General features: G+C 39.0%; 1 protein-coding gene and 1 long non-coding RNA gene across 2 annotated transcripts in view; one reads left to right on the top strand and one right to left on the bottom strand.

Moving 5' to 3' along the window:
- On the bottom strand, positions 1–13,129 carry LOC122662601. Its single transcript, XR_006333060.1, has 3 exons — positions 13,118–13,129; positions 12,290–12,294; positions 1–427 (listed from the first exon to the last, which is right to left on the bottom strand). It is a non-coding gene; the product is annotated as an uncharacterized LOC122662601 (long non-coding RNA).
- The window catches only part of LOC122662600 (guanine nucleotide-binding protein subunit beta), a 24,270-nt gene continuing 15,063 nt past the window's right edge, over positions 11,077–20,283 (top strand). The window contains exons 1-3 of the mRNA XM_043858278.1: positions 11,077–11,427; positions 11,528–11,622; positions 12,488–12,912. Of these exons, the coding sequence (XP_043714213.1) occupies positions 11,322–11,427; positions 11,528–11,622; positions 12,488–12,912 (626 nt within the window). The 5' untranslated portion in view covers positions 11,077–11,321. The remainder of the gene's footprint in view (positions 11,428–11,527; positions 11,623–12,487; positions 12,913–20,283) is intronic.

The raw sequence follows: 20,283 nt of genomic DNA on the forward strand, positions 1-20,283 counted from the left end.
GGATCTCTTCATCTTGTCTGTGGTTCACGCTTGATTGCTTGTGGAGCTGTTTCATGTTTCGGTTCTTCTGCTGCTTTAAACAACAAGATTTCTATGTTTTGCTCAGTTAGTTGCCCTTTTGTGTTTTCTTTTTGGGTTCCCTTTCAGGTTGAAGGATTAGGAAATGAGTAATATGATGCAATGGATTCCAGAATTCAAGAAAGAAAAGAAATCAAATCAAATCAAATGAGAAGCTAATTGTAATTTCTTTCTCTTTCACTTTCCTTGTGCTTTTCTCTTACCTGGGAAGGAACAGATCTTTAGGAGGAGAACTGGAAAATAGTCGTTTCTTCTACGATGTCGAAGAATTCTGAGAGTCTGATTAAATTGAAAAGTTTGGAATCATCTGATTTGATTTGGGTTCATGAGAACAAGCAGAGAGTATCAGCTTTGTGTTCTTGAAAAGCAGTCAGAACTTAGAAGTTAGAAAGCTTGAGAGAGAGATAGATAGAGGGCATGATACCTGCAACTCATCTTCATGAGTTGTAGGCTTTTTTTATTGGGTCCTACAAGGGCAATTTTGTCATTTTACCTTATAGTTTTAACGGTGTTAGTCATGAACTGACGGAATGGGCTTATTTGTTACTGTTTGCAAACCTCAGGGAGGTACGTAGAATTTTCCAAAACTGGGGAGTAAAAATATCCTTTCGTCAAACCTCAGGGGTGGTATGTGTAAATTACCCTTAAAAAATTTCGACACATTTCTTATTGGTTTTGATTCAAAACCGATTTCGAACCGAAAAAGCCATGTTAAGTGAAAATCGAACTCAAATCAGAACCAAACCGCACATAAATTGTACTACTCCTCATTGGTTTGGTTTCAAATTCCTCCAATCTCACATCGAAACCGATAAAACCTAACCAAAATTGGTCCCAATTGACCTCGAACACAGCTTATGACTGCAAAGGCTTATGGGTTGCATGGCCTACTTGCGGGTCGTGTAGCCTTACTATTGACCGACTACTACTGGTTTCACTGTTGGCCGACTATTGCTGGCTTCACTATTGGCCTATCGACTTTCCCATACACAGGTGCTTGTGCATGGGTTGGTTGGTCAGCCCCCTTGCGTGCATGCATGTTGCTGCATCCATGTGTGTGGTTGCGTGCATGCATTGCTTACAACATATGGTTGTACCCATATTTGACAAAACCATAATGTGGGCAACAAGTTAGGATTCTACACTGATACCAAATGAAAGTCGAAGTCCTAGTAACAACTAAAACCATAATGGAATTGGGAACATACTTCTTTAGGATCGACATCCCCTTGTGTTTTTGTCCAACGATAGTTTGTCATAATTGACGACGACGACAACGACAACAATGAGTATGGTACTTTTGGTTCCATGTTACCCCAAACACAGAGAGGAATGAATACCATTGCACGCCACTAGAACCAAGGACCAACTCCAAAACCTAATGCATCTATCTTGTAATCACCTCCTATCGAGGTGGGTACTAAACTACCACTCAATTGCTATTTGCAGTTGATGCTAATGTAGCAATGTAGGCCACATCATCGCTTATATCATAACCATGCATGGAAGCTAGATCTAGTGTTTTTTAGTTGTTTTGTTATGAAAAATTGGAAAGATATGCTCATTGCCGAACATTTTGAAATGTGTGATCAATTGCATATTCAAGTAAAAAAGAAAAAAAACTGGTCACCACATAGAATTAAAACAAAGAAAAAAGAAAGGATAAAGAATTTTATGAAGTTTCCTTTACTCACATCATTGCCATCAAATACAAAAATCGATATCACTAACCAAGTAAAATGTAAACTTTTCTATATTAGATTAATCTTGCTATAACCAAGCATGATTACAATAAGTTGTTACCATCTTACGTGGCACACTAAAAAACAAAAAAAAAATTTCGCATAATAAGACAATACACTATTATGAGATTGATGTTGTAACGAAACACCCCATATTATTGTATTACACAAAAGTCATTTCATGACTATATTGCAGTTGAAGTAACAATTATGCGTGTATACGATCGTGTACAAACTTTTAGTTAAAAAAATAGGGGTAATTTACACATACCACCCCTGAGGTTTGACGAAAGGATAATTTTACCCCTCAGTTTTGGAAAATTCTGCGTACCCCCCTGAGGTTTGCAAATGGTAACAAATAAGCCCATTCCGTCAGTTCATGACTAACAATGTTAAAAATATGTTATGAACTGACAGAATTGCCCTTACCAAAAAAAAAAAAAAAAAAACCTGCAACTCATCTTCCCCAAATCGCAGGTTTTATGCAGCATAAGTTTAAAAAGATCTTTTATTTCATGGATAAATAAGTTAATCTTCTTATTGCAAAAACCCTTTTTTTTTATCGAGATTAAATATCCATTTCACATGTTTCTAGGGTTTCACGATCAAACAAGTTTTAAATAAGAATCTAACATCACACATTGGATACCCAAAAATTTATAGTAAAAGGGTTCTAATTAATTAAGTGGGGACAAGGAAGCTTGTGGGTTAGTACAATTGGATGGAGATGGAGGAGACTTTCATGAATTTGAAGTCCATGGAAGTAGTCAATTATAATTTAATGGCGACAAATCTAACGATTTTGACATGGAAGCAGAGAAATTTGCAAGGAAGAGAGAGGTTGGAGCTCGCAGAGAAGACGACGAACCTCTAACACCTGCGGTAAGATTCTTCCTTCACCAGAAATGAATCAGGTGAATAGTTTTGTGGTTGGGATGAAGAATCCAATCGATCTGGAAGCCCTAAAATAGATGAGTACGGAGAAGCCGCATAGAGCTGAATAGTTTATTGGAGGAATCGACAGAAGCAACAAGAAGACAGAAGAGATACAGGCCTATGGGGCAGTGAAGATCGATAGCTGGAATTCCAAATCTGGGTTTTTTGGAGTGGTCAACTGCCGCAAGAACCCATATGAGGATGAAGATGATGGGTTTGGAAGCCGGAGGATCTATGTCCTTATTGGCCATGCGCACTCTTCTAATTTCTTTCTGAGCTGCTTCTTATCCATTGTTCTTGGTTTGGCTTCTGCTACATCAAAGATGCTTCCCTCCCTCCAACAGATCCCATTGGACAGATAACAAGAGTTTAAAGATGAGATTAGATTAACCAATTGTGCCTCTTTGTTGAATTGGTAAAAGCCCTAGCTCATCACATAATAGACTCTTAAAGTCTAAGTCACTAGAGCTGCAAGTCAAATGCAGTAATCTATTTGCAGGAATGCACCTTGTTAGATGTTCATCGTTGATGGTTTCTTCCGCTTTGGGAGTTTCATGTGGTAAGAGAACGAAAGTGTTGTGTATTGAGAATCCATCATGCTTTGGGGGATGATATTTCGTTGATGTCTCTGTTTATTGCTTGTTGTCGAAAAGCCGATCAACCTGATCTAATGGCTACAATCCCTAATAATCCATCTTCTTCTTCTGCAAATTCGATTTCGAGGAGAAGTGAAGAGATTGGAATTGGTTTCTACATAAAACTTGCAACTCATCTTCCCCAATCGATTTGGGGAAGATGAGTTGCAAGGTTTTTTTTTTTTTTTTTTTTTTGTAAGGGCAATTCTGTCAGTGCATAACATATTTTTAACACTGTTAGTCATGAACTAATGGAATGTGCTTATTTGTTACCATTTGCAAACCTCAAGGGGATATGCAAAATTTTTCAAAACTGGAGGGTAAAATAATCCTTTCATCAAATCTCAGGGGTGGTATGTGTAAATTATCCAAAAAATAATGAGATAAACATGTTATTTAACACTTTACATTAACTTCAACCTGACCCATCATCAACTTTTAAAATATGCGAATTGATTTTATTTTATTTTTTAAACAAAATGAGCCAAATGCCCCAAAAAATAGCCACACCCCATGTTTTCAATAGGTTAACACAACTATTAAATTAATCTCACCTAAACAATTAGCATTATAGAATGATTCTTAACCATTTGATTGTTACTTTATACTTACCTAACAACTTCTAACAAGATTTATAGGTCATCCAACAATTGTATAAATTTGTGATATGAGAGGTACAATCATTTATGAACCCTATACATATTTTATGGTCATAAGCTAGAAGATCCCACATGTTCCTTTTTACTTTGACAATGAATTCGATGGATTTGAGAGGAGAATAACGCGATCATTGCGTAGCTATTGGTATCAAATTTATCCCTTTTTTATGCATATTCAAAGATAAATTTAAAAAAAAAAACCTCTCTTTTCCTTTTTTGTTTCTTATGATAGATTAATATTTTTATTTAAAAATAATATAAAGTACACTACAGGTCTTGACATTTGGAAATTGTATCTATAATCCAATGTTTCAGTTATTAATTGCATGCAAAGTCTCTAGTGCCAAAACAACATGTCCCATAAACCTTTTTGTCCTTTGTAGCCTTTTTATTAAAAAAAATTGTAAGATTTATTTTAGCACATATATCTGCTATATACATGATGAATAACTATGTTATTGAAACAATTGAAGATCGTATGCACAATAGTTGATTTTTTTTTTTTTTTTTTTTTTTGGGGGGGGGGGGGGTATGAATAGTTGAAGTTATTGGTATTATAGTCATGGGAAAGAGTTTTTTGTTTGGGAGCATGGTCCTTTTGCTAATGGGAGAGTACGCAGAAGCATCAATATAGGTGGGATTTTCACCTTCCACAGGGGCATGGCGGTCATTTTGCCCCATCCTATATCTAGGCTCAAGAGTCATGCTCTCGAACTGAGTCCTTTTTCCCTATAGTTATATTTAGTATAGGTATTTTATGTAGGGGTGTCAACGGGCGGGGCTTGCCCTAAACCCTAGCGCGACCTTGCTAGGGCCCAGCATACCCTCAACCCAGCCCGACCCTACTAGATTTTAGTCAAGCCCGACCCATCTCTGATTGGCCCTGAATAATAGATGGGCTGGGCCTTGTAATATAATATTATAATTGGGTAAAGATATTATCTTAACAAGGCCCAATAAGAGTTTGTAATATATAATATATATAGGGTTGGGCTCAGCTTGAGGCCTTAACCCAGGCCCTGCCAAGTGATAGAGAAATGACTAACCCAACATGACCCTGTGTTAACCCCAGGCCCGGCCCCAGGACGGGTTAGGCGGGCTCAGGTTGGCCGGATTTTTTTGACACGCCTAATTTTATGAAGGGGCGCTACTCTCTGTGCCGCAGCGCAGGCTGCGCCCAGGCACATGGGGTGGGTGCAAGGACCACCCTGCCCCCCTAAGTGGCAGACCCATGTGTCTAGGCACAGCCTGTCCTGCGGCACAGATAACATTCTCCCTTTATGAAATATCTCCACCCAACTCCCTCTCCCCCCTCCCCCTAAAAAAACAGAAACAACATAAATCGTGTCATTGCATAAAGGCAACATTGGAGTAAAAGACACGTCGTCTAGAGGTCTCTTGTAGGTTCTCATATTGCATATTTCAGTAAATAGTTCATTCGCACTCAAAATTATTCTCCAAGGTAGTATACAAATTATATTTTTGTCTATTATATTATTAAATATTTGTGTCATTGTCTTAAAAATCTAGATCACAAAAGATAATAATAAAAGAAAACAAAAGCAAGGAGAGAGAGAGAGAGAGAGAGGGGGGGGGGGAGAAGGAATAAATTATAATATCAATATTAATTAACACTTACGAAGAGAATGCCCATTAGTATTCTAATGTTTGTGGGGTAAAATAGATAGACCTTTTAAAGTTTAAATATTAAATATACATGGGCCTAACAGAGTCTCTCTCTCTCTCTACCCGATCTCTTATAGTATGCTTAATTTTTATTATTCTCATAGAAAGAAGGAAACCTAAAACAAAATAGTAATCAATTGACAGTTAATGATATTTTTAATAAAAAGTACAACTAAAATAAATAAAATTATATTAAGAAGACTTGGATGGGTCATTTCGGGAAGTTTCAAGTCCGGATCCTCTTTAGCATACATTGAATAGTTTGACCTGTTTAGCACACGCTTGAAGGACAGCTCCAACCGTCGAATGCGCATTGCATTCACTGGCATGTTGGAGAGGATTTTTTTCGCAATAAACTTCTAAAGATGAATTAAGAATATGTCTTGTGATGACATCACCAGCGACCATTTACTCGTTTTATATTTCAAGCATGAAAGATCAATTTTTTTTTTTGGTAAACAAGAAACAATGAGACTTTAGGCCGTTACAAACTTTATAAATAACAAAAAGAAAACTAGGGGGGGTTGTAGCCACCATGGTCCATGCCAATTTTTATTTTTTTTGTAGAAACCACCATAGTACCATGCCTTTGAGACATTGAATTTTGAAACCCCCAAGGCAATGGCGTCCTCAATTACAACAGATGAACTTTTTCAAAATTGATCGATGTTTTTGTAATTACGTGATACTTTAGGGGGTACATAGAATTTTTCAACATTGATCGGTGTTTTTGTAATTACGTGATACCTCATGGGATGTACGCGACAAAAAAACAAAAAAAATCCTAACACATTTGTATATATTTAATAATATTATAATAAGACATTAATTTCAATCACATAATATATGTTTCATTTTTTTTTTCCAAATCATAGAGTTAGTTTATATCACCTCTTGTTTTGTATTAATTAATAAGTAAGAACACCACCACCCTCATAAGTTATAATTATTTTAAGGTATGTTCTTAAGTTAGCATTCCCGAATGGACTTTTAAATTTATAACAAAATCTTTGGATCTTTTTCCCCTCAATTTACCTGTCCTTCAATTTCCTCAACTCCATCTAATAGAGGGGAGGAGGGGATGGAAATGAACATCCTACCACATTGCCCTGGTGGGGTCCACCTCCCTCTATTAGAGTAGAATTGAGGAAATTGACGGGCAGACAAATTGTGGTGATAATTTTCCCCAAATCTTTAGTAAAATAGTATACGAGACCAGTGATACCAGCCAAAAAATTTGTTTTTTGAGTAAGAAGTAAATTTATTTAAAAAGGCAAGAGGAGCTCGAAGCTTCTTAATTACAATAATCCTGAAGCCAAGGATTGGAAATTGGCCACTCAATCTTACTTGCCAAAGAGAGTACCTTATGATCTAGGGAGTGGGCTAAGTCATTTAACTCCCTAGGAATAAAGGAAAAACAATAGAAATCGAAAGATGAAGCTAACAAACGAATATCATAAGTCAATCCAAAGATCAGAGATGGAGGAGCCTGATCAGATGAGTTTAGTAAGATCCTAATCAAAGCCTCGCAGTCGGGTTCCACCACCAGGTTAGGAAAACCTCGATTCATCGCCTGGACCAAACCTGCTCTGATTGCACAAGCTTCGCCTTCGATAGCTTCAGTGAGGGTTATAAGCTCCAAGAATGCTCTCAACAACTCTCCATGAAAGTTGCAAAAGACAAAACCAGTACCTCCTCCATACGAGTCAAAATTGAAAGACTAAAAAAATAAAGGGTTTGACCTTGGCTCTCATAACCTTGAGTCTTAAGAATTATATATTATATAGGGTTAGTGTGAATTTGTTCCAATTCTACTAGTTCCAACAGTTCCTAAATGGTAGATGCGGGACCGGACCAATAAGCTATTGGGTCGATCGGTTTCAATTAATAACAGGTCGATTAGAGTGCGGTTTTTTATTTTGGTCCAAAATTGACACTTTTTTTTTAATTGTAGATAAATTGACACCCTTAATGTTAGTAAAAGAAGGCCTCACTTGAGCATCTTTTTTTTTTTTGGGTCAAATATATTACTATTATATTTATGGGTTTTCTTCTACATCACCATGAATAGGGAATGAGTTCCCTTCACTATCATTTTATTTATCTTTTTTTTTTTTAATTTATGAATTTGAGTGGAAGGATAGTTCTTAGAAGGCGGGCCTTGATGCAATGGTACGGGTGCTCCATTGCGACCTAATGGTCACAGGTTTGAGTCAGAATACAGTCTCTTCGTGAAGTGGGGTGTAAGACTTTATGACCTTCCCCAAACCTCGTGGTGGTAGAACTCGAGAGCCTCATTTACGGATAACGCCCTTCGCCCTTCGCCCTTTTTAAGTGGAGGATAATTCTTGAAAATTCACTTAAAGAAATCTCTACATGTTCCCTTTGCTGCTCCTCCTTCTCCCTCTTTGGCTATGGCTTCCCTTCCCGCTCCCCCGCCCTCTGTGTCTGCCTCTCCCAGCAAACCCTGCGACTTCTTCCATTGATGTTACTATTGTTTCTGTCAAAGTAGGATGACTCCCATAGTTGGCACTAAACCCCCCAAGTGCTATTCTTCATAGGAGGGGTAGCGTTAATCATGGAGAAAGAATTCTTGATTGCAATAGTTGTTCTTTTTGCGATAGCAAAAGCAGATGTGACACTCTTCAAAGGAACATTATTGTTTCTTTGGAATTGGAGAGCTTTAATAGGAAGGGGGGGGGGAATAGGAAAATTATCTCCTCCAGTTCCCTGCCCGGCCCAGTTCCCAGTTCCCAGTTCCTCTAATAGTGGGTGGTGGACCCCATCAAGGCAAAATGTTTGGGCAGGGCTAGGGTGGTCATTCCAGTACCCCTTGTTAGAGGAATTGGAGAACTGGGCCGGGCAGAGAACTGGAGGTGATAAAGATCCCTGTAGGGAATGGGGATAGGCCCCAAGATGATTTGAACTCATGACCTCTTATTTGAGGAGTTGATCTTAACATTATTGTTGTTGGTATTAAGGAGAATGAACCTATCAAATACCAGAACAAGTTGATATTTTTCTAGTAATTCCAATGCACAATAGTTTGTCTTCATAGAAAAGCAAATTGGGCCCAATAACCAAAAAAAAGGTTTTCTTGTTTTTTTGGGTAAACAATAAAAGCTGCCTTCAATGGCCAGGAAAATGATGCAGTTTGCATTTGCCACTATTAACTTGAGTTGGTTCCATTAAGAATGTTCTGGTCTACATAAATATTAGCACTTGCAGCCCCCATTGCGCCTTTTGCAACCGTACCGGCTACTACAAAAACTTAAGGTCTGAGTGGTATGATTTATATTTCAATTTCAGGGGTGATGTTTTTGAGGAAATTGTTTGGTTTATTTTTGCTCCTTATTTCAATGAAATAGAATCAAGTGGAATATAAATTCTGAAATAACTGAGGAGTTGTTTAAGAATTTATTCTATTTCATTTGATTTCACCCTTGCTCTTTAATGAGCACATACTTAATTTGATGGGCCAAGTAATATTTTCATGTTAAAAATAAAACACCAACTGCCTTCTTCTTCTCCTAATGGTCTCACCACTACCATGCCACCATCACCACCACCTTCCCAAAGAAATATAGAGAATTTATTCTAAAAAATTGAACTAACAAATGGATTTTTTATTCGTTAAATATTTCATATTGATACAATCAAAACAATTTCAATTTTTTGATCAAAAATCTATTTGTTGACTATTTCATGAAATCAATTTGAAATTGAAATAGAAATCATACCAAATCAGGCCTCAGAAGCACATAACAATAACATGCCGATTGTAGAAGACAAATTTCCCCACCTTTGGCCAAGAAACGTCCGATGCACCTAGAGATGGAAGAAAGGGCTGAGAGAGAGAGAGAGAAAGGGAGAGAGAGAGAGAGAGAGAGAGATATGTGAGGAAGCTATGTTTTGATGTTGAATTTTATAAATTTTATATCAACTCACAAAGATGACTTCAAAGGAAAAACAAAAGATTTTTGTATTGACACCCCTTAAGGTGTCAAATAATTTATAGGGAGAGGTCTGGGTATTCTAGCAGTATGTCTCTAGCTTTTTCCCTAATTTATAACCTTATTTTTTGTCTTTTTAATATTACATATGTATATTTTTTCCAACAAGGGTCGCTCTTGTCATTCCACTTGTGTACTCGAAAAATCTACAAAACAATGACGTATTTTGAATGACATAATAATAAAGTCACTTTTGAATTAGATTTTTTAAGAGGAATAGACACACCGTCCATGTGCGATAAGCTAGCAGACGGCACAAATGAGGGCAAGAGACATGGCATCATACAAGAGAGGCAAGGAAGTCATTTCAAAGAGGGAGGGAATAAAGAGATAGACACAACGGATGCTAGTTTGCAATATACTGACGATGTGTCCAACCTTTTTACCTATATTTTTTTAGAGAAAAGAATGTTGCTAGATCGTGTGGTTCCTATGCTTAGACACATGAGCATGTGAAATTACCGTCCAACCCCCTTAAATAAAAATTCCCAACCGTGTTCAAGCCCCTGTGCACACTCTCAAGTCTCATTGGCTCCCATCTTGATGCACGGGCTGCACAACAAAACAGCGATCTCTTACCCATTTTTTTAATCACTTTGGAATTATTTCGAAATTCTCTTTTTATCTTTAATTTAAAGAGCTCTTGAGAATAAATACACTAACAAGTTATTTAATCTCTAAGAAAAATAGATTAAAAGAATGATATAATGAGCTGCTTCACACTTTTAGTGACAGATCCATTTTTTATGAATAAATTAGTGTCACATTGATTGAGGTGAGAATGTGTGGCAGCAAAAAAGAATGCAGGATATTTTTGAACGTGCACATAGTAAATGAATTTAATTATTACAATAATATGCTTTTCCAGCCAATGAAATTAGCTGGGTGAATTACCCCCCAAAAAAAAATAAATAATAATAGCTGGGTGAATAACCCCTCTTACCGCAGTGTAACGGCTAAAAAGCTTTAAAAGTGACGTTTCAAACTTTCAACTTCGAATTCGAGTCATGTGGGACAGGGGTGAATCAACTGCCCCCTATATTTCTGAGTGGGGCCCACTTAAAACTCTGATTACTAGTTCTGCCACGTAGAACCCCATGTGGGACTGCAGTTGGCTAAGGGTGGAATGGGGTGGAATGGGGTGGAATGGGACTAAAGGTAGACCCTACGGGTCCTACCACTTAACGAGTGCCGGTTGAAGTCTGAACCGTGTCTGAAGGCTTCGCTTCCCCTTCTTTGACACGCTCTTTTTCAGTTTTCACAGTTCTCACACTCACATTAAAAGTATCTAATAATTTTCCGCTCCATCGATCACCGCTGTCCTTCTTCCCTTCTTCTTCTTTTTTATGCCTTCCTGTACAGTCCATTTGCTTAATCTTCACTCTACAACTCTCTGGTTGTTCTTACAAGTTCTGAGTTACTCAGTATTCACTTCATCTCACGTTTGGTTTTCGTTTCTTTCTTCAATTTCTCTTTCAGAAATGGAATTTAGGGCATACATCGATCTTGAAACGAAGTTGTAATGACAGAGAACTGTTGATTTACTTGTTGGAGGCGTTCTAGGGTTTTAAGATGTCTGTTGCGGAGCTGAAGGAGCGGCATCTAGCTGCCACAGCGACCGTGAATGCTCTTAGAGAACGTTTGAAGCAGAAACGGCGTCTTCTTCTTGACACTGATGGTACTTGAACTTTATTACTTTCCAGATGGGAATTTTCATTTTTTTTTGTTTCCCTATGTCTTGGTTTGTTACATCTGCTATCTCTCCTTTGATTTTGCAGTTGCTGAGTATTCAAGGTCGCAGGGGCGAACGGCTGTTAGCTTTGGCCCTACGGATCTTGTTTGCTGTAGGACCTTACAAGGACACACCGGAAAGGTACTATTAATATCTGATTTTGTTCGTGTTGAGTGCTGTTGCATGAATTTTCGTTTTATTGGAGTAATTTTCTTTTATTAATTGTTTCTGTGTTGCTAAAGTACTTTTTTGCTACACTGGACATTCTTTTCCTCCTATATTTGTTTAAATCTATGGAATACCTTATCTTATTGTGATAGTTGTTGTTGCCATGCCAACAATTGGTTTCTATTCTCCTAAAGGAAAAGAAGAAATGAAAAAGAGGAAGATGCCATTCTAATTGAGATTTCAATATAGGAATCTCGATTCTATCAGGTGTTTTAATTGATGCATGGTTTAATTACCTACAAGTGTCTGGAAGGTTGTGCATCTCTAAATTTCGATGCATGGTTGGATTACCTACAAGTGTCTGGAAGGTTGTGCTCTCTAAAATTGCTTGAGAGAGGGGGGGAAAAAGGGATTTGTCTAAATCAGCTTTTCTAATAACTCGCTCTTCTATACCTGCCGTTTTAATTGCTAAGGAATGATGGTAACTGGCTGCGGTGCTTTTGTTGCTGATATTGCCTTTTTGTTGCTTCTTGTGAAAATCATCTTCCTGTACAATTTTTCTTTGGGGTTTTGCTATGGCTTTTATTTGATTCTGTTAGACTGTGTGGACCATCTGTTTAGAAATCGGTAATGTTTTGACAGTGTCTACCATATAAGTTATTTGTTTCCAGCGACATACAGCTAATTTACTATACTGAACTATTTTTTGACACTTTAAAAACATTTTTTCCCCATATTCCTGAATGATATTGTAGTGGAATAAACTGGAAAGTTCTTAGCTTCTAAGCTTAAACTGAACTTTGGAGCTGTTTTTTTCCCCCCCCGAAAAATCTGCCAGGTGTATTCATTGGACTGGACTCCTGAAAAGAATCGAATTGTCAGTGCATCTCAAGATGGGAGGCTAATTGTGTGGAATGCTCTAACAAGCCAGAAAACTCATGCTATAAAGCTACCTTGTGCATGGGTTATGACATGTGCCTTCTCTCGAAGTGGTCAGTCTGTTGCCTGCGGTGGACTTGATAGTGTATGTTCTATCTTTAATCTGAATTCTCCCAGTGACAAGGATGGGTACCTACCAGTATCCAGGATGCTCAGTGGGCACAAGGGTTATGTATCCTCATGCCAGTTTGTTCCTGATGAGGACACTCACCTAATAACCAGTTCTGGTGATCAGACATGTGTTTTGTGGGATGTCACTACTGGCCAGAGAATTTCTGTTTTTGGAGGTGAATTTCCGTCGGGGCACACAGCTGATGTTTTGAGGTACATGTGTAGAACATCAATTTCCTAGGTTATATACTCTTCCCCCACCCCCAAGAAAATTAAATCTTCTTCTTGTAGGAAGTCTTCTTTTTTACATTTGCTTGATATTAAAGTTTGTGTTTAAATTATTGGCTGACATCTAGATATGCTTTAAACTAGTTGTTGTTTGACTTGGCAACCTAATGGAACATGATATTGAATTGACACCAGAGCTTCATAAAGTTCTCATAAGCTTGGACGCCTCCTTACTTTTTGCATAGTTGGAGCTGCTCAGTATAAGAAACCATGTAATTAAGCAGGGTATTTTATTCAACGAGGAGGGGGAAATTTGAACGAGTGCCATGAGTAACAGGAGCCACATTCAGATTAATGTCATGAAAATTTGGTCCATGTTGGGGATTTGATGTAAGATAGAAGAGACAAAACTCACTTTGGTGTTTCCATAGGAAACTTCACAGTTGGTTATAGCTGCGAATTTCATGCTAGCAATCAAAGCAGTGGGTAATTGTCTGAAATCGGATAGGATGTTATTGGAATTGGGAATTGAGTGAATTTGGATACTGTTTTATTGGAAATCAGTTTTATAATTTATGAAAAAATACATGGTAAAATTAAGAGACTCTGAAAATGAGAATTAATACTTGGGATCAAGATGCTGGTAGGTCTTACGTCTTTAATTTCCTGTGGGTGAAGAACTATAACTTGGAAGAAGAGTACAGAAAACTATTGTTTTGACTTATAATAGAAATAGGATAAAAGGTTGAAAAAGAGTGAAGGCTGGGATTGGATAGGAGTGAGGCTAAAGGGGCTTTGGATTTTGTGGCCAATCTATTATGATTCATCCTGCTTGTGGCCTGAGAAATCAAGATCATGAATGGTTACTAGGGTTCATTGTGCAGGATTTGCGGTAAAACTCAAATTGATGAAATAAAAGTAGAGGGGAAATAATTGATGTGTTATAGCAAACTTAGAAGAACAACAAAAGATTTCCCCCTTTGTAGTTTCACTTTTCCATAACCTAAAATCCCCACAGACCTAACCAGCCAATTCCAAAATTGGATCGGTTATTCCTCCCACCCATTGGAACACTCGATCCTAACCCTAGCCACATTCACCCACTCAAACACTAAAATCCTCCATCTCTTTTCATTTCCCAAAACCCTAAATTTCTGCCCAGCAAATTCCAACCATAAAAATCCCTTCCAATTCTGACCGAGTGCTCCTCTCACCATAAGAAGAGCTCGATCCAAACCCCTGCCCTATCTGTCCATCATAAACCCTAAATTCCCCTCTTTACCTCTTTTCCAAAATCTGAAACACTAAACCTAAGTTGCTGTATATTCAAGTTTACAAGCTTCCATCCATCAAAACATCCCAGGACCTTCATTGATAGACTCCCCCTACCTCAACTTGATGTACCCCATACATCCAACCCTAACCCTAATTTCTCTAAAAACCTATTTTTGACGTAGCCGATTCACGTGTTCATAACAGATCCTGGTTTACTGGCTCCTAGTTGGGTCTTCTACCAATCTAGGACTACATTCAGCTCTTTCGATTAGAGATGGGTTCCTTAAATTGCACACATAACTTTTTAATTTGAAGACAGGTAGGTTTTCAGGAGCTTGGCAATAATAATAACCGCTTCTATGATAAGGTAGTTGGAATTTAGGTAATGGATGTAAGTAAGGAAGAAGAAAGAAGATGAGAGAAGAAGAAGATAAGAAGGAGAAGAACACAAGGAAATGGAGAGGAAGAGAATTCGGTGGAAGTTGTGTGTTGGAGAGATTACTCCTCCACACCTAAATTACTTCATTAATAATATGAAAGAAATTACATACACCTCCCTAGGGAGGTAAAAGATAAAAAGGGAAATTACAATATAAGGCAACTAGTAAACAAACTAGTTCCTAAAATACCCTTACCACACAAACTCTATGATGTAGATCAAAACTTGAAGAAGAAGAGGCCAAAACACTGTTCACATTACTGTTCACGTGAACAGTGTCACCACCCCTTATTTTGCCTTAGTGGAATATTATTAGAAGATCTTGTGGGGCCTAAGACCAGATCATGTGAAGACTTTTTAGAAGGGTCAATTTTGTCTATTTGGGGAATTAGAAGTTTAGTTTAGTTTCTATTTTTATGCAATATTTAGTTTCTATCTATTTCCAAGTAGTTTCTATTTTTGTAAAAGCTTGAGAGGCAAGCTATGCTTTTATTTATGTGTAACAGCCCTTAGAGGCTCCCCACGATTTGAATGAAGAGTTAAGATTGCTTATGCAAGTTTTATTGTCCCAATTGTGAAGATGAAGGGCAGAGGGCCTGGCTGAGAGAGTCGAAACCTTAGAGCTGCTGAGAGCCTAGCTGGTGAGAGCCAAATCTCCTCATCCCTTACCTTCTATTTTCCTATCCTCTTCTTCTCATTGTGTTCTACACCCAACCGAATCATATTATTGCTGTGTTTTGTGACTTCTATTGTGAGCAAACAACTGCTGCTGCTAATCATATCACTAGAGGAAGAATCGAGGCTCACCTCTGCAGATCTGTTTTCTGTCCTGCTGCCTGCAACAATCGAACTAGCTTTTCTCTGAAGCTTGAGCCTTGATCCAGTAGAACTTTGGAGGGTTGAATAAACCATACAAGAGGCCCACTCGATCCCAATTCCAGCCCAGTTTGCTGGCTGGTTTGATCTGCAGAACCTAACCTTCTATTTTAGTGCTATCCCCATATCTCCCAACTCCACCTCTATTCTTCTTCTGGTGATGATTAACAGCTACAGTTGTTTGCTTACAATAGAAGTCACAGAACACAGTAGTAATATGGTTCGGTTGGGTGTAGAAGACAGTGAGAAGAAGAGGATAGGAAAATAGAAGGTAAGCGATGAGGAGATTTGGCTCTAAGGTTTCGGCTCTCTCAGCCAGGCCCTCTGCCCTTCGTCTTCACAATTGGGACAATAAAACTTGCACAAGCAATCTTAACTCTTCATTCAAATCGTGGGGAGCCTCTAAGGGCTGTTACACATAAATAAAGCATAGCTTGCATCTCAAGCTTTTACAAAAATAGAAACTACTTGGAAATAGATAGAAACTAAATATTGCATAAAAATAGAAACTAAACTAAACTTCTAATTCCCCACACATAGACAAAATTGACCCTTCTAAAAAGTCTTCACATGATCTGGTCTAGGGCCCCACAAGATCTTCTAATAATATTCTAGTAAGGCAAAATAAGGGGCTGTGACACCGTTCATGTGAACAGTAACGTGAATAGTGTTTTGACCTCTTTTTCTTCAGGTTTTGATCTACATCACTCTGACACTCCCCCTCAAGCTGGAGAATAAATGTCATGCATTCCCAGCTTGCATAATAGAGTACCAAACTGTAGAGAAGTAAGTCCTCTGGTGAATATGTCTGCCAATTGATCACCAGTCTTCACAAAAGGAGTGCAAATGCAGTCACAGTCAATCTTCTCCTTGATGAAGTGCCGGTCCACTTTGATGTGCTTTGTTCTATCGTGTTGCACCGGATTGTGAGCAATGCTTACAGCTGCTTTGTTATCACAGTAGAGCCGCATAGGTTCTTCAGTATCAAACCCCAACTCCTGAACCAATCGTCTCAACCATATGAGTTCACAAACTCCATGAGTTATTGCCCTAAACTCTGCCTCTACATTGGATCTAGCTACAACAGGCTGTTTTTTTGCTTCTCCATGTGACCAAATTACCACCCACAAATGTGCAATAGCCAGATGTAGACCTTCTGTCTGAGATGGATCTAGCCCAATCGGCATCTGTGAAGCCTTTGACTCTCAAGTGATTGTTCGTGGCATTAATAGTCCTTTCCCGGGAGAGGACTTCAAGTATCTAAGAATGTGGTATACAACATCCTAGTGCCCACTCTTGGGAGCATGCATAAAATGACTCACCACTCCACAAAATAAGAAATATATAGGCGAGTCATAGACAGATAGATGAGCTTCCCAACTAGCCTCTAGTACTTACCTGCATCAACAAGAGAAGGACCACAATCTTCTCCTAGCTTATGATTCTGCTCAATAGTAGAACTTGCTGGTTTGCAACCCAACATCCCTGTCTCTTTCAACAGATCAAGAACAAACTTCTTTTGACATATGTTGATTCCTCTTTTGGACCTTGAGACTTCAATTCCTAAGAAGTACTTCAAGGTACCCAAATCTTTAATCTCAAATTGTTGAGCCAGGTAGGTCTTCAGCCTAGCTATCTCAGCTCTGTCATCTCTAGTCACTACAATGTCATCAACATAGACAATAAGGGATGTAATAGTACCACTACTTCGTCAGGTAAATAAGGTGTGATCAGCTTGACTCTGGGAATATCCATTCTTCAGAATAGCCTGCCTAAACCTCTCAAACCAAGCTTTTGGAGACTGTATTAGACCATATAAAGCCTTCTTAAGGAGACACACCTTCCTTTTAGCTAAAGGAAACTTGAAGCCAAGAGGGGGCTGTATGTACACTTCCACTTGTAAGTTACCATGGAGGGAAGCATTTTTTACATACAACTGGTATAGTGGCCAATCTCTATGTTGAATAATGTATACCAGAATACCGTGGGGGTATTCTGGTATTTTTGGTATTTTATTTATGTTATATTTATGTACTTTTGAACAAGGGTAGAATTGTAATTAGGGCTGTGACATTGTTCACGTGACCAGTGTCGTGAATAGTATTTCTGTTGAGATAATTGAATTAGGGTAAGACTCTGTAGATCCTTAGATCACACTGGCCTTGTATTTATATTAAGTAGAATGATAAGGGTCCAAGTACAAATAGGAATCAACCTCAGTCCTAATCATATTAGGGATTCCTAGTACAACTAGGAATACCAAACTAGGATTCGGTTGAGGGAGATAAACAATAAAAAAGGAGAAAAATAAAAGAGAAAAATAAAAGGGAATAATAAGGAAACATCCTAATCTAACTAGGGGTACTTCCCCAATCGGTTAGGAAGCAGTCCTAATAGAATTAGGACTGCTTACCCCAATCGGATAGGGGATAAGTAACCTATTTCAACACTCCCCCTCAAGTTGGAGCATATATATCATGCATGCCCAACTTGACTAATATAGGATGAAACAACTTGCTACTCGATGCCTTAGTGAACACATCATCTAGTTGATCAAGAGACTTCACAAAGGGAACACAAATGAGGCCAGCTTCAAGCTTCTCCTTGATGAAATGTCGGTCAACCTCCACGTGTTTAGTACGATCATGCTGGACAGGGTTATGAGCAATGCTAATGGCTGCTTTATTGTGACAATAAAGCATCATAGGAAGATGGACAGCAACACCGATATCCCGCAATAATCTTCTAAGCCACGAAGTTCACAAATGCCTTGTGCCATCGCACGGAACTCGGATTCAGCACTAGACCTTGCCACAACATTCGCTTTTGCTACGCCATGTGACAAGGTTCCCACCCACAAAGGAACAAGAGCGGAGATAGATTTCTGTTAGGGGAACCAGCCCAATCGGCATCGAGATAGGCTTCAATCTTCAGTGACCATTGGAAGATAGAAGAATTCCCTTTCCGGAGCCAACTTCAAATACCTCAAAATACGACTGATCGCATCCGGATGAGAGGAATAGGGATCATGCATGAACCGACTCACCAAACTTACAAGAATCGCAATGTCGGGATGTGTGTGAGAAAGGTAGATTAGTTTGCCCACTAACCGGATAAGCACCCTTGTCACACAGTTCACCCTCTTTCTCCCTAAGTTTTGTAGTAGCTTCCATAGGAGTATCCAAGGATGACAACCAAGCAGCCTGTCTCGTCAATAGATCAAGGACATATTTCCTTTGGGAAAGAAAGATGCCCTTTCAAGATCGAGCAACTTCTATCCCTAGAAAATATTTTAGGGAACCAAGATCTTTGACCTCAAACTCACGGCCAAGAAGAATTTTCAAATCCCTGATTGCAGCATCATCATTACCAGTGACCACAATATCATCCACATAGACTATGAGAAGAGTAACCTTGTTACCAAGTCGTCTGATAAACAACGTGTGATCAGCATTGCTTTGCTTGTAACCTGCTAAGATCATGGCCTTATGAAATCTGCCAAACCAAGCCCTAGGTGACTGCTTTAAACCATAAAGAGCACGCTTCAATTTACAAACCCTGCCCTTAGTCCTGTCATTAGAGAATCCTGGTGGAATGTCCATGTATACCTCCTCCTCAAGCTCTCCATGGAGGAAGGCATTTTTGACATCTAACTGCTGAAGATCCCACCCAAGATTTGCAGCACAGGATAATAGCACCCTGACGGTGTTGAGCTTTGCCACGGGTGCAAAGGTCTCCTGATAATCAACTCCATAAGTCTGAGTGAACCCCTTTGCAACCAGACATGCCTTATATCGATCCACAGAACCATCAGCCTTCTGTTTAACCACAAAGACCCATTTACATCCAACTGGTTTTTTTCCTGGAGGAAGATTCACAAGTTCCCATGTATTATTTTTATTCAGTGCTCCCATTTCTTCCAACATCGCTGCCTGCCACTTTCCATCTGTAGAAGCTTCCTGCCAATTTTTAGGAATCGAAACAGAAGAGAGAGAAGATACAAATGCACGAAAAGAAGGAGAAAGAGAACTATAAGAGACAACCCGAGATATAGGATGTAAAGTACAAGTCCTAGTACCTTTGCGATGAGCAATAGGTAGGTCGGAGGAGGAGGGATTACCAAGAGATGGAGGATCTGGATCTGGAGCCGGCAATTGAATGGGTATTGGTGCTAAAGTGGATTGCATCTGCCCTCTGTTGGTTCTGCCCCTTGTGTAGGTGAGTATGTTGGAGTTGTCAATTCTCTTCTGAAATTCACCAATAGTTCTCTGCATTGGAGTCAGCTCCCCCTGAATAGGAACATTAACATCACTATTTTCTATGGTCTCCCCCTGTAAAGGATTCCCAGTAGGTGAGGGAGGAACAGTCAGAGAAGGTGGGGCAATGTCCAAAGGTGACTGGGCAGCAGCCGTGGGAGGCTGGGCAGCAGTCAAAGGAAGCTGGGCAGCAGCTGTGGGAGGTTGGGCAGTAGCCAAAGGGGGCTGGGCAGCAGCTAGAGGAACCTCCAGTGGAGGAATCTCAAAAGGCACATCTTCACATGTACTCTCCCCCTGAAGAGGTGGTGAAGAATAGAAAGAAAGCGTCTCATGAAAAACCACATCCATACTAACCAAGGTACGGCGGGAAGGGGGATGGTAACACTTATAACCTTTCTGGGTCGGAGAAAACCCAAGAAAATACAACGTAGCCCCCTAGGCTCAAGTTTGCCAGGGGAGCTAGTATTCCTAGCATAGCACACACACCCAAAGACTTTGGGAAGCACAATA

Source organism: Telopea speciosissima, chromosome 5 (assembly GCF_018873765.1).
Source record: "Telopea speciosissima isolate NSW1024214 ecotype Mountain lineage chromosome 5, Tspe_v1, whole genome shotgun sequence".
NCBI lineage: Eukaryota > Viridiplantae > Streptophyta > Magnoliopsida > Proteales > Proteaceae > Telopea > Telopea speciosissima.